This window comes from Microtus oregoni, unplaced genomic scaffold (assembly GCF_018167655.1).
Source record: "Microtus oregoni isolate MIOR12 unplaced genomic scaffold, Mior012 000138F_ref0000102, whole genome shotgun sequence".
Taxonomy (NCBI): domain Eukaryota; kingdom Metazoa; phylum Chordata; class Mammalia; order Rodentia; family Cricetidae; genus Microtus; species Microtus oregoni.
In genome coordinates this window covers 391,305-406,667 of record NW_024544788.1, presented here as the reverse complement: position 1 = coordinate 406,667, position 15,363 = coordinate 391,305, and the positions used below count along the sequence as shown (strand labels likewise).

The 15,363-nt window shown below is 44.0% G+C and overlaps 1 protein-coding gene and 1 long non-coding RNA gene across 2 annotated transcripts in view; one reads left to right on the top strand and one right to left on the bottom strand.

Moving 5' to 3' along the window:
• LOC121444703 (solute carrier family 25 member 43-like) overlaps positions 1-3,620 on the bottom strand; it is a 36,284-nt gene extending 32,664 nt beyond the window's left edge. Inside the window, exon 1 of the mRNA XM_041646608.1 lies at positions 3,346-3,620. Coding sequence (XP_041502542.1) covers positions 3,346-3,620 — 275 coding nt within the window. The remainder of the gene's footprint in view (positions 1-3,345) is intronic.
• Positions 1-15,363, top strand: part of LOC121444704 — a 110,288-nt gene that overhangs the window by 24,219 nt on the left and 70,706 nt on the right. The window lies entirely within an intron of this gene.

Sequence of the window (15,363 nt, the reverse complement as noted above, 5' to 3'; positions counted from 1 at the left end):
AGGGAAACAGGCCCTTGGCTTACTCAAGTACTTGGACTAGGAAGAGAAAGCCTATCTTATTATGATGGTTTGTTGTATGAAGTACTCTTAACTATCAAATGTAGAAAATGAAAGAGAAGAACTAAAGGGAGTTCTTTCTTCTATGCCTCTTCACCTCTAATCTTCCCTCAGAATAGTAAAGTCAAGGAGCTGGAGAGATGACTTAGTGGTTGAGAGCACTGGCTGCTCCTGCAGAGAGCCGGGCTTTGGTCTGCACGTGGCAGTCTGGTCCTACGTGGCAGTTCACAAGCATCTGTGTCTCCAGGTCCAGGGGATCTGGTGCTCTGTTCTGACCTCTTTTGGTACTAGGCATGCACACAGTGCACATATGTACATGTAGGCAGACACTCATAGACATTAAAAAAATAGTCAATGCAGATAACCCTGTTAGGCTACCAATGGCATCATTGTGGTCCCTATAGATTAAAACTCTGACTGGCTGGGGAGGCAGTGTTCCGGTTTTGCTCTTCCTCATGTACATACAAGCTTTTTTTTTCTCAGTGAGACTGAGACTGAAGGCCCTGGTGATCTGCAGGAACCCCTTCCTTTCATCTAGTGCAAATTCGACGCACACTCCAGATGTATGCTAACACAAGCTCCTGATTGGTTATGAAATAAGGAAATGGGGGTGCTCTGAACAAGTCACAGCTGCAGGGCCCCAAACCAATATATAGTCAGACAAACGAGCAGTTGTGCAATAAAGTTGGAGGAGGACCTTCTTTTTGATGCATTTGAAAGCCACCCCTTGTATCTGCTATCATTTGCATGTGACAGAAACACAGCACCCACCACTCTAACCAGTAATCTCTTTTCATCGTCAGACCAACTAAGCAGATATTTTAGCTGTGTAGTCGTGGACAGAACCCTGGACTCAGGAGCCAGAGGATGTTTTCAAGTTCTAGCTCTGTCACTGCTATTGTGGAGAATTTTCCAGCCACTTCATTCACTGAGTATGCTGGATGTTCTGTTCTGAGCCGTGGTCAGACTGGGTACCATTAGTCCCTGCTACGTGTTTTGCAAATTCATGGTCAGGAGAGAGTGCAAATGAATTGGTATGATGATAAGCCATGCCTACCATCTTTCTGGAGAAAGGATGACTTCACGGCTGATCAGCCTTTCTAACTATACCCTGTCACTCATGAGAATGCTTCTTTTCAGCTTTCAGAAAGAAAATAGTCTGTCAGAAAATAATATCAGCACACCTAGTCTATGTAAGTCTCTGCCCTTCTCCTCCATCTTTTCTGTCGCCAACCCATTTCAGATACTCCGGGCTGCTGCGTGCTGTGACAGGCTCCTAGCTGCTACTACCACCTTTTATAATTCTTTAAAAAATGCTTCAAGATCCCCGGCGGCAGTAGGCAGCAGAACTGCTATAGGTCCCAAATGGTGGTAGTGGGCCATGTGGGGGCAGGCAGCGTCCCAGATAGAGACAGCTGCCGGTCCCCGAGCAGTGGCTGGTCCCAGGCAGGGAGACATATGGTGGGCGGGCAGAAGACAGAGACGTGGATAGACATGACTTGCAGAGTGAGGTTGAACGTTTATTCAGGGGGTTATGAAGGGGAAAGGGTGAAGGGGGGACAGAGAGAGAGAGAGAAGGAGAAAGAGACAGAGAAGGGGGATAACAGAGAAGTGGGGAGAGAGGCAGAAGCGAAACTGCCTCTCCTAGAGGAAGATGGAAAAGAGAGGGCGCTCAGGCAGGAAGCTAAAGATCAGCCTGCCTCAGCTGATGGGGGAGGGAGTGGGCGTGGCTTGTCTCTTAAAGAGACAGAAAACCATAACACCACTCACCACCTTTTTCCTTGTCCACTCTACCGTGCCACTAGGAGACACTCATTCTCCTTGAATTTCTAATCACAGCATTGCCCTGACCCTGCACAAGCATTTCCCACAGCCACCATCACATACCAAGTCCGATTTTCAAGATCTCATTCCAAGACGCTTTTCCAGCCGGTTATACTGCATGCCTTTCCTTTTCCTGGCCTATGTTGACATTACCTGCAATGCCTCGTTTTTTGCCCAGGAGACTCCTACTCATTTTCCCAAGGCCAAACTCAGACAGCTTGTTCTCCTCTGTGAAGCCGTCCCATCTTCTCACCTGAAGTGTACATCACTATCACTCCTGATCCACTGGCAATTTATAGCCACTAAATTCATTGTGATGTCTGTGGACTGAGATATGCCAGCCAGTCTTTTTAAAACTACCTTGTAAACTGAGACGGGGACCACACTGCTTTCATCCTTGCAGCATCGCCAGGATCATGTGTGTTATTCTGCATCCTAACTAATGTCAAGTGAATGCGGAAAGAAAGGTGGCGTGTTGTGACTGAGTAGTTCTTAGGGCTGGGAACACAGTGGCAGGACACCTCACTTGCCTGGGCTTTCACCTCTAGCACTGGAAACAAAACAAAAAGTAGCTTAACCAGCTTGTAGGCTGTTTGTTTAATTCAGAGCCAAGGCCAGTCTTTAGAGCTGGCACCTTGCCTCCCTAATGAGGAACCCAGGGACTGTCTTCCCCAACAGAGAAGTAGCCCCTCCTCTAGAGTTGCCACCACCGGCTGCTTTCTTCTTTTAGGCTTCCTTCCCAGCTCCCATGCAAATCTGTTGAGCTCTGTTAAGGTCACTCCACAGTAGTCATCATTTGCATCTCTAGATCTTTCCCTAGGTAGCAGTGCTTGATGTGGGAGGAGGTGAAAAAAGTCCACAGGAGATCAGTGAGTGGCAGGGGGTGGGGTAAACGGTAGGCTGAGGAGACCGGTCCCTGCTGGGGAAGACGAAACTGCAGGCCCCCTAAGATCCTAAAGCCAAGATAGGCTGCAGCTGGAGCTGGGGATGGACAGGAATCATCCTGGTCCCTCTTCCTGTCCTGAGCACTTACTCCTTGGTACACTGGGCTCAGACACACCTTCTGGAGCATTCTCTCCTAAGCCAGCAAAAGCAAACATTTCCAATTTACTGGACATTGGTAATGGTCAGACCTCACTTCTTTGGGAAGCTTTTTCGTTTCTTAACCTCCAGATATCATTTGCCAATTCGACCTCCTCTTCTTATTCCCCCCAGAAAAGACTATAAAGATTTCACAAAACTGTAGCTCGCAAGGCAGGAATCTCAAAAGCATGTGAAAAACTGATACTGTGCTTTCGGGGCCACACATACAGCCTTGTGGCCCCAAGACGCCAAGGCACATCGCCCCCGCCCCCCATTATCCGGAAGGAAGGGAGGCTGGGGGCCTTTTCGGATTCCCAGTGCTGGTGGTGGTGGCTCTGCCTCCCCAGTCCGACCTCCCGACCCCGCCCTCCGGACTCTTACTTTCGGTAGGCAGCCAGCTGCACCATGCTGCAGGGGAAGAGGCGCAGGCACGCCACGCCATTCCCCTTCCACAGGGCCCTCGGCCCCTCGGCTAGCCACACTCGGCGTCCAGTGGCCCACAGCCCCTGGGAGTGGCCTCGCGCCACGCCGACCTGGGCCAGCACGGTGGCGAGCTCCAGGGGCGCCTTGAGGCTGAGGCTGAACACTCCCGCCAGCCCTGCACACAGCAGCCGCTGGCTGCCGGTTAGCCGGCCATCCCGCCTCCACGTAGCCATCGGGACCCAGCCCCGCGCGGGTCACCTCGTGGCTGGTGTCCGGGGCTCGCGGGCCACCACGGGTAGAGTGGTCTGGCCAGGCCCCGCCCGGCGTGGGGCGGACTCTTGAGATGAACTAGGGAAGCTGGGCCCACGCCCGAGCTGCACCTCCGGGTTAGGGTGGGATGGAAGGCGGCTTTCTCAGGTATCAGAGGCAAGCCCAGTCATCGTGTATTTGCAATGCTACTGGCAAGACTAGGCTTCCATTTCTGTCTGGAACAGTTCCCCCTGTTCTTTGAAGGCCAAGCCAGCAAGACTTGTTTCCTAGGTATTCACCCGTCCTCTACCTTGCTGCTTCTCTGTTCCTTTTTCACATTCTATCTTCCCCTCCCCTGACTTTCTTCTCTTCCATCAACCTCTTTATTTTAAAAGGTTGTGCAGCGTGCAGAAATGACAGACCTTGGATAACAATACTTGCCTAACACTCGGTGGTGCCTTCAAAACAGCTTTTTAGCAGATCTGGCCTCATTTGCGGAGGCTGTGGGTGTGGGTGTGGTTAAACCACAGGCTCTGGAACCTATCTGCCTTAGAGTCCTTGCAGATGTCACGTGACGGTAGGGCGGTAGGGAGGTCACTGGGTTTCTTTGTGCCTCAGGTGCTTCACCTGTACTGTGGAGTTTGCACTTTCTAGAAGTTACCGCGAGAATTAAATCAACATTGACCGGGACAGGTAACCAATCTCTGTCTGTGTTGCTTCTGATTAAGACATTACCTTATAGAAGCGGAAACTAAGACATGGAGATGCTTAAGGCTGAGTGGCCACTGCAAGGCAGAAGCAGGGTTCCTACATAGGCCAATGGAGGCCTACATCTCCTTAGGGCCATACATAAGGAATGCATAGTAACACTGCAGCGAGAGAACTTGCCTCAAAAATGAAGGTGGTGGTGCCAGAGCCATGGGGAAGAAGACAGGCAGGAGAAAATGTCCGAACGAGACCAAATACTGGGGACGTTCGTTTTTTAAAATCAGTAAGTGAAAACAATGCATTGAAAAAGAATGAGGACCGAGGTGGGGAAGACACTGGATGCCAGCCTCTGGCCTCCACGCGTACAAGCATGCATAAACTCGCTTCCTGCTCCCCCTTGCTCCCCCTTGCTCCCCACCCCTTCTCTCCTCTCTTTGCACACATATGCGCCAAAAGAAGCGCAGGGCCAGAACTGAGCAAACAGAAATTCTGAATCCCTCTTGGCTTTGTCTATGTTAGGGTTACAGTTTATAAAGATGAATCAATGGGCTGGAAATAATGCATATATAAATTTAGCAGTGAGTCCAAGTTACTAAAAGCCAGAGATAAGTCTTTTCTCGTGAGAAACCAGCTTATCCTCTGGTACCAGGGCTCCCGTGGGTGGCTTATCCTCACCCCAGCATGAATTTTCCCAGGGGAAATTCTAATCCTTCGGGCCCCTGTTACATGGATACAATGTACAGTGATCAAATCAAGGCAATTAGCATATCCATCACTTTAAACATTTACAATAATATATTGTAGATTTCAAAATAACCAAAAAGAGGATTTTTGAATGTTTTCAGCACAGAGACAAAGAAACTTGCTAAAAAAAAAAAAGGAACCATTTCAAGTCGTGCAAGCTATAGGCTAAGAAAGATGAGATCTATTATTTTAACCCCTCAAGTGTATTTTTTTCTATGCAGATACACGGAACGTTAAAATGACTAGCAGCAAAACATGTCTTCGATGCCTCCTTCTGTGTTGTCATGAGGCAGTACCGACTAGCCGCTTTCTTATTTTCCTCAGCGAGTGTCTTTCTCATCTGTTCAGCTGAGCACGGCCGGGTTTCCACCGGGAGCACTTCTTTGCCTTGCTGAAGCCTTGCTCTGCTCTCGGCTGGGGAATGCTTATTTGTCTTGCCTTGTAACTTCTTGTGTCTTGTGGTGAGGGAATTTCCTAGCTGTGGAAAGTGGCAGAATGTAGCTCTACAAGTCTGAAGATCAGACGATGTAGGATGGTAAAACGGCAGGAATTGAATTTGGGCTCTGGGTAAGGGTGCGTTCAGGTCCCAGTTCTGCCCTAAGCACTCTGTTGCCAGCAGGATGGGGCCCCAAAGCTTTCATGAAGCATCACCCTGGGACCGCAGCTGCTGCCGCTGTACCACATTGCACAGAGAGCTGGCTCAATTGAGCAGTGCCAACTGAAAAAGAAAACCAGTTTCTTTTGGTGCTGTGGAGTTGAACCTGTGACCTTGTACATACTAGGCACGTGCTCTACCGTTGAGCTACATCCTTAGCTCAGTTTGTTTGTTTGTTTTTTCCTCAAGTCAGCTTGTATGGGAATTTCTAATGTACCTTTTTGGAACTGTGTATTCTGTTTTTTTTTATTTCTTTTTCTTCATGGTGCTTTTTGTCTTTAGCACCAATAAGATGTTCAGATGAGCCAGAGATGGAAGGATTTTATGTCTAGGAAGCTATAGGCCCAGAAAGATAATGAGGCCTATTTTAACCTCCACAGCACATTTCTCTGCAGTTAACAGTGGACAGTAAAATGACGAGCAGCAAAGTGTGTATTTGACACCATCTATGTTTTCAAGATAGTGTGCTCACAAGATGTGCTCAGATTTGCCCGAGCTAGAGCCCCGCTCATCTGTTAAGCACATACCAATCTTTTTTTTTTTTTTTTTAAATCATGTCCTGGGCATGGAGCCCAGGGTCTCACACATCCTAGGCAAACAGATTGTGACGTGTAGACTCTAACTTTACTTGCTCTTTTTTAATACCTATTTTTTTTTATTTAAAAAAACCTCTTCAACGATCCTTGCTCGCTCCAGCCTTGGGAAGTGCATAGCACATGAAACTGAGATATTATACTAAAAGCAAACATACAACTAAAAGGAGAGGCAGTCAGTAAAAAGTTGTAGAAGTAAATGTTGTGGCAGGAAGTAGATGGGTGGCCCGCTGATGCCAGTTGGTAGGGAGCCTCCTGTCACCCCAGTCACTCCAACTGTCATCTTTCAGTTTCTCTTCTCTCTGAAGAAAGCCTCCCTCAGCTGCGCTCACGCTCACTAGTAGCTTCTTAGATGATGCTTTGTTTATCTTGCTGTTTGGACCAATACTAGTTGATTCCTGTTCTTCTATGTTTTCTTGCATTCTTCATTCTAGTGGAATTGTGTTGTATAAATTGCAAAAGCGGTATAGAGCTGTTGTCCTAAGACAAATGGGATGGAAGCCTTGATAGGAGGCTGAACTTGTCTGATCTGTGCTCTCAGGGAAGTACAGTTAAGAGGTGTGTGTGTGCTTGTGTACATGCTTGCATGGGTGTCTGCATGTGTCTGTCTGTCTGTCTCACTCTCTCTGTATCCTTTCTTGCTTCTTCTGTGTTCAAATATCCATTTATGTGGAGTTGTTTTCTTTGCTATCCCCCTTCCTCCCTCCCTCCCTCTATCCTGCCCTTTCCTCTGCCCCCTTCTTTCCCTTTAATGAGACATAAAATCAGTACTCTGAAATGATTTTTAAAACCACCCTTTTATAATCAAGTTATCTGTGGAGAAGAAAACCTGTACACTAGAGAACAATTAAATTTGAACTCTGTGCTCTTTTATACTGTTTGCTTTTTTCTCCTTTCCTTGCACCCTGGGCATGGATTACAAAAAGCATCTCTCCCCCAGTTTTCGTTGAAGCACTCCCATCAAATGCAATGTTCTCTGCAACACCATCTTGCCCTTGATGAGCTAATTCATTTTTAAATGTCGAACAATTCTCAGTGAAGTTCTGAATGAAACAAGATATAATCTTTCCTAAAGAAATGTGAAGTTTCAGCAACTTGACACAATCACATAGGAAAAGAATCTCAAGTGGAATTGTCTAGATAAGGTTGGTCTATGGACATGCCTATGAGATTTTAATTGGTTTGATTGACGTGAGAAGACAAACCTTGAATGAGGGTGACAGTTTTTCCTGGGAGAATGGATGGGATGAGCAGGAGAGAGTGAACTGAGCACTGCATGTCCCCTTCACTCTTTGTTTCTGACTATGGATTTGATGTGACCAATTAGCTCCCCTGACCTTCTGTTTCTGGGACTTTCCACCTGTGGTGGACTGGAACCTGGAACTGTGAGGCCAGAGAAACACTTTCTCCCCTAAACTGCTTTCTTTTCTTTTGCTTGCTTATTTATTTATTTATTTATACTCGCCATTTATTTATTGTTTGTTTGTTTGTTTGTTTTTTCGAGACAGGGTTTCTCTGTGTAGCTTTGGAGCCTGTCCTGGAACTCACTCTATAGACCAGGCTGGCCTCGAACTCACTTCTTTTTTCTTTTAAAGATTTTTGGGCAGTTGAGATGGTTTAGTGGCTGAAGGCACTTGCCAGCCAAACCTGATGACCTGAATTCTATTTCTGGAAGTTCATATGGTTGAAGGAGAGAACCACCTCCCAAAAGTTGTCCTCTGACTTCAACACATACCATGTCACATGAGAGCCAGACAAATGAAACACAATAAATAAAGATAAAATTTAAAAAATATTACTTTTAATTATGTGTTATGTGAGTGTCTCTATGTGGTTTTGTGCACGTGAATGCAATGACCATGGAGGCTAGAAGAGTGCCTGGAGCTGGAGTTACCGGAAGTTGTGAGCTGCCCAAGCTGAGTGCTAGAAACCAGACTCGGGTCCTCTGGTAGAGCAGCAAGCACTCTTAACCACTGGGCAAACTCTCCAGCTCTCCTGGATTGCTTTTGTTAGGGTATCGTATCACAGCAACGGTTGAGAAACTAAGACAACACACTAGACAAACGTAGAAGAACAGGAATACTGAGTGTAGAAACACCCCGTAAGACTTGTTTTATCTTTATGAGCAAAGCAGAGTTAAGCTTTTGATTCAGATCATTGTTGAACAGGTTTTCCTGTTCTTTTTTTTTTCCAGCCGTATTCTAGTTCTTTTATTTTTTTAAATTTATTTATTTATTAAGGATTTCTGCCTCCTCCCCGCAACCGCTTCCCATTTCCCTCCCCCTCCCCCGATCAAGTCCCCCTCCCTCATCTGCTCCAAGAGCAATCAGGGTTCCCTGACCTGTGGGAAGCCCAAGGACCGCCCACCTCTATACAGGTCTAGTAAGGTGAGCATCCAAACTGCCTAGGCTCCCCCAAAGCCAGTACGTGCAGTAGGATCAAAAACCAACTGCGATTGTTCTTGAGATCTCAGTATTCCTCATTGTCCGCTATGTTCAGCTAGTCCGGATTTATTCCATGCTTTTTCAGACCTAGGCCAGCTGGCCTTGGTGAGTTCCCGATAGAACATCCCCATTGTCTCAGTGTGTGGGTGCACCCCTCGTGGTCCTGAGTTCCTTGCTCGTGCTCCGTCTCCTTCTGCTCCTGATTTGGACCTTGAGATTTCTGTCCGGTGCTCCCATGTGGGTCTCTGTCTCTGTCTCCTTTCATCGCCTGATGAAGGTTAATATTCATGAGGATGCCTATGTGTTTGTCTTTGGATTCACCTTCTTATTTAGCTTCTCTAGGAACATGAATTATAAGCTCAATGCCCTTTATTTATGGCTAGAAACCAAATATGAGTGAGTACATCCCATGTTCCTCTTTTTGGGTCTGGCTTACCTCACTCAGGATAGTGTTTTCTATTTCCATCCATTTGTATGCAAAATTCAAGAAGTCCTTGTTTTTTACTGCTGAGTAATACTCTAATATGTATATATTCCATACTTTCTTCATCCATTCTTCCGTTGAAGGGCATCTAGGTTGTTTCCAGGTTCTGGCTATTACAAACAATGCTGCTATGAACATAGTTGAGCATATACTTTTGTTGTATGATAGGGCCTCTCTTGGGTATATTCCCAAGAGTGGTATTGCTGGATCCAGGGGTAGGTTGATCCCGAATTTCCTAAGAAACCGAAACACTGCTTTCCAGAGTGGTTGCACAAGTTTGCATTCCCACCAGCAATGGGTGAGTGTACCCCTTTCTCCACAACCTCTCCAGCAAAGGCTATCATTGGTGTTTTTGATTTTAGCCATTCTGACAGGTATAAGATGGTATCTTAAAGTTGTCTTGATTTGCATTTCCCTGATCGCTAAGGAAGTTGAGCATGACCTTAAGTGTCTTTTGGCCATTTGAAGTTCTTCTGTTGAGAATTCTCTGTTCAGCTCAATGCCCCATTTTATAATTGGGTTGAATAAATAGCCTTTTACGGTCTAGTTTCTTGATTTCTTTATATATTTTGGAGATCAGACCTTTGTCAGTTGCGGGGTTGGTGAAAATCTTCTCCCAGTAAGTGGGTTGCCTTTTTGTCTTAGTGACAGTGTCCTTTGCTTTACAGAAGCTTCTCAGCCTCAGGAGGTCCCATTTATTCAATGATGCCCTTAGTGTCTGTGATGCTGGGGTTATACATAGGAAGTGGTCTTCTGTGCCCATGTGCTGTAGAGTACTTCCCACCTTCTCTTCTATCAGATTCAGTGTGTTCGGACTGATATTGAGGTCTTTAATCCATTTGGACTTGAGTTTTGTGCATGGTGATAGATATGAATCTATTTTCATTCTTCTACAGATTGACATCCAGTTTTGCCAGCACAATTTGTTGAAGATGCTCTCTTTTTTCCATTGTATACTTTTAGTTCCTTTATCGAAAATCAGGTGTTCATAGGATTGTGGGTTAAAGTCAGGGTCTTCTATTCTATTCCATTGGTTGACTTCTCTGTTTTTATGCCAATACCAAGCTGTTTTCAATACTGTAGCTCTGTAATAGAGTTTGAAGTCAGGGATGGTAATGCCTCCAGACAATCCTTTATTGTATAAGATTGTTTTGGCTATCCTGGGTTTTTTGTTTTTCCATATAAAGTTGATTATTGTCTTCTCCAGATCTGTGAAGAATTTTGATGGGATTTTGATGGGGATTGCATTGAATCTATAGATTGCTTTTGGTAGAATTGCCATTTTTACTATGTTGATCCTCCCAATCCAAGAGCAAGGGAGGTCCTTCCATTTTCTGGTGTGTTCTTCAATTTCTTTCTTCAAAGACTTATAGTTCTTGTCAAATAGATCTTTCACTTCCTTGGTCAGAGTTACCCCAAGATATTTTATGCTATTTGTGGCTATCGTGAAAGGTGATGCTTCTCTGATTTCCCTCTCTGCTTCCTTATCCTTAGTGTATAGGAAGGCAACTGATTTTTTGGAGTTGATCTTGTATCCTGCCACATTACTAAAGGTGTTTATCAGCTGTAGGAGTTCTTTGGTAGAATTTTTGGGGTCACTTATGTATACTATCATATCATCTGCAAATAACGAAAGCTTAACTTCTTCCTTTCCAATACGAATCCCCTTGATCTCCTTATGTCATCTTATTGCTATTGCTAGAACTTCAACCACTATATTGAAGAGGTATGGAGAGAGTGGACATCCTTGTCGTGTTCCTGATTTTAGTGGGATGGCTTTGAGTTTTTCTCCTTTTAATTTAATGTTAGCTGTTGGCTTGCGGTAAATAGCTTTTATTATATTTAGGTAGGACCCTTGTATCCCTAATCTCTCCAAGACTTTTATCATAAATGGATGTTGAATTTTGTCAAATGCTTTTATCATCTAATGAAATGATCATATGGTTTTTTTTCTTTCAGTTTATTTATATGGTGGATTACATTGATAGATTTGCGTATGTTGAACCAGCCATGCATCTCTGGGATGAAGCCTACTTGATCATAATGGATAATTTTTCTTATGTGTTCTTGGATTCGGTTTGCCAGTATTTTATTGAGAATTTTTGCGTCGATGTTCATGAGTGAGATCGGTCTGTAATTCTCTTTCTTGGTTGGGTCTTTGTGTGGTTTTGATATCAGGGTAACTGTAGCTTCATAAAAGGAATTTGGCAATGACTCTTCTGTTTCTATATTGTGAAATATATTAAGGAGTATAGGTATTAGTTCTTCTTGGAAGTTCTGGTAGAATTCTGCATTGAAACCATCTGGTCCTGGGCTTTTTTTCGAAGGGAGATTTTTGATAACCATTTCTCATTCTTCACGAGTAACCGGTCTATTTAGATCATTCACCTGGTCTTGGTTTAGCTTTGGTATATGGTACTATTTAAAAAAAATGCCCATTTCTTTTATATTTTCCAGTTTTGTGGCATACAGGCTTTTGTAGTAAGATCTAATGATTCTCTGAATTTCCTCTGTATTTGCGTGTTCTCTCTCTGTCGTTTAATTATTTTGGATAGGGGTTTGTCGATCTTGTTGATTTTCTCCAAGAACCAGCTTTTTGTTTCATTGATTCTTTGGACTGTTTTCTGTGTTTCTATTTTATTGATTTCAGCCCTCAGTTTTATTATTTCCAGTCTTCTACTTCTCCTGGGTGCGTCTGCTTCTTTTTTTTTTCTAGGGCTTTCAGGTGTGTTGTTAAATCCCTAATGTATGCTTTCTACGTTTTCTTTAAGTGGGCACTTAGTGCTATGAACTTTCCTCTTAGCACTGCTTTCATTGTGTCCCATAGGTTTGAGTATGTTGTCCCTTTATTTTCATTAAATTCAAGGAAGACTTTAATTTCTTTCTTGATTTCTTCCTTGACCCAGGTGTGGTTCAGTATTTGACTGTTCAGTTTCTATGAGTTTGTCGGTTTTTTTGGGGGTAGCGTGGTTGTTGCCTTCTAACTTTAATCCGTGGTGATCTGATAAAACACAGGTGGACACTGATATTTTTTTTTTGTATCTGTAGAGGTTTCCTTTGTTTCCGAGTATGTGGTCAATTTTTGAGAAGGTTCCATGAGCTGCAGAGAAGAAGTTATATTCTTTCCTATTTGGGTGGAATATTCTATAGATGTCTGTTAAGTCCATTTGCTTCATTACCTCCAATAATTCTCTTAATTCTCTATTAGGTTTCTGTCTGATTGACCTGTCCCTTGGAGAGAGAGGTGTGTTGAAGTCTCCTACTACTAGTGTGTGTGGTTTGATGTCTGCCTTGAGTTCTAGTAATATTTCTTTTACATAAGTAGGTGCTTTTATATTGGGGGACGTAGATATTCAGGATTGAGACGTCATCCTGATGAATTGTTCCTGTTATGAGTATAAAGTGACCATCTCGGTCTCTTCTGATTGATTTTAGTTTGAAGTCAGTTTTGCTAGAAATTAGTATGGCCACACCTGCTTTTTTCTTAGGATGATTTGCTTGAAACACCTTTTCCCAACCCTTTACTCTGAGTAGGTGCCTGTCTTTGTGGTTGAGATGTGTTTCTTGCAAACAGCAGAATGTTGGATCCTGTTTTCGTATCCAATCTTTTAGCCAGTGCCTTTTTATAGGTGAATTGAGCCCATTAATATTAAGTGATATTAAAGACCAGTGGTTGTTTACTCCGGTTATTCTTATTGCTTTTGGTAGTAGAGATTGTGTGTCTCCCTTCTTTGAGATGTGCTGGTGAAGGGTCACTAGATGCCTGGGTTATTGTAGGCAGTGTTGGCAGTGTTGGATTCCTTGGGTTGCGATTTTCCTTCTATTACTTTCTGTAGGGCTGGATTTGTGGCTACGTATTGTTTAAATTTGTTCTTATCCTGGAATGTCTTGTTTTCTCCGTTGATAATGAACAATAGCTTGTCTGGGTATAGTAGTTTGGGTTTGCATCCATAGTCTCTTAGCTTCTGCAGTACATCTATCCAGGACCTTCTGACTTTCATAGTTTCCATCGAGAAATCAGGTGTAAGTCTGATCGGTTTACCTTTATAAGTTACTTGCCCTTTTTCCTTTGCAGCTCTTAATATTCTTTCTTTAACCTGTATATTTTGTGTTTTGATTATTATATGGCGAGGAGATGTTTTTCTTTGATCCAGTCTGTTTGGTGTTCTGTATGCTTCTTGAATATTTAAATGAATATCTTTCTTTAAGTTGGGAAAGTTTTCTTCCATAATTTTGTTGAAAATATTTTCTGGGCCTTTGAGCTGTGACTCTTCTCCTTCTTCTATTCCTATTATTCTTAGGTTTGGTTTTTTTTTATTGTGCCCCATATTTCCTGAATGTTTTGTGTTGAGAATTTGTTGGCTTTGCTGTTTTCTTTGATCTGTTCATTTATTTTCTCTATGGTGTCCTCAGCATCTGAGATTCTTTCTTCTAGCTCTTGTATTCTATTGATTATGCTTGTTTCTGTAGACTCTGTTCGTTGACCTAGATTTTCCATATCCAGCTGGTCCTCAGTTTGTATTTTCTTCCTTGCCTTCATTTCATTTTTCAATTCTTGAACTGTTTCCATTACCTGTTTGATCATTTTTTCTTGGTTTCCCAGGGTATCATGTATGTATTTACTAATTTCTTCAAACTTTTTGTTATACTTCTCATCCATTTCTATAAGGGCATTTTTTACATGTTGTTTAAGGGACTCTATTATCTTCATAAAGTCGATTTTTTCCACTTCTTCTATGTTAGGTTGTTCAAATACTTCTGTTGTAAGATCATTGGGTTCTGATGTTTTCATGTTGTTTTTCGGATTATTGGGTGAGTTCTTGCCTTGGCGCCTGCCCATCTCCTCCTATTGATCCTATCCAATGGGTCCTTTAGAAACCGGATCAGGTTTCACTGCTGGCCAAGGGCTCCGCTTACAAAATGCCCTCACTCTCTTTTGTGGTTCCTGCTGCAGGCCAAGAACCCTTTCACCCCTCCGAAGGATCTTCAGGACAGGACCAGGCTCCCCTTGTGCCAGTGACCTGGCCAACCAAAGGCCTACCTCTTTGATTCAATTGTAGTAGGGCGATCTGCTCTCCTTATTGCACGCCTGTCCCCACCGCTTGGGTCTGCCGCTGTGCCGGTCCCCCAAAGTCTCTTCCTGAATGCGGTATTGCTCCGCCTCGTCTGGCAGTCGCGCCGCTGCCTCTGTGCGTCTGGCCGCTGTGCCGCTGCCTCTGTGCGTCTCGGTTTTCCTGTTCTTTGAAAACCCTGGTTATAGGACTGTCTTGTATGTTACAGGACAGCATTATGGCCCTTTTCTATTGAGTGCTGGCAGAATGCCCTATCATGGCACCTCCCTTTGAGTTTCCTGAGATGTACCCTTATGAGGCAATGCCATTCCTTTTGAGAACCATTGCTTAAGCTGTTGCCTAAGCTGGGAATGCTCTGTCCACCCGTGTTTGCAGAGCCTGCTCTTTCTTGCTTTCTTTCAGAACTAAGTTGAAATGTCATCTCTTTTCAGAGGACTTGACAGACCACAGTCTCTAAAGTCCCCACTGAGACTACTGCATGGTCCCTTTTCAGCTCACTGCCTAGCTTTTAGTGCACTCTACTCTTCTTGTTCTTTCATTTTCCTTTTCTTCAATGAATTGCTCTAGTTTTATATAACTGACACCCAATTACCCCACCAAATTGACTCCCAATAATCGAGCCGGGAAATCAGCATTTAGCATGTCTCTTCCTTGACAGCCCCTTCTCTGAACTGTTGGTCTTCCTCTCTTGGTTAATCCTTTCTGCCCAGAAGCATTTCTCTTAGTTGATTCCAGATCCTGTCAAGTTGACAGTCAGGGTTAACCTTCATTGCCATTCATTTATTTTGTCTCCATGGACACCAGATGCTATTTACAGCTCTTGACTCCCTGGGGGTCAAGTCTCACACTCCCCCTGAGGTGGTTTGAGTCAGGATGGCCCCTATAGGCTCATATATTTGAATACTTGGTTCCCAGGTGATGAAACTCTTTGGGAAAGATGAGGAGGTGTGTTGTTCTTGGAAGAGGTGTGTTACTGGGGACAGACTTTTCCATTCCCAGTTAGCTCTCTCTGCCTAACGGTTGTGTC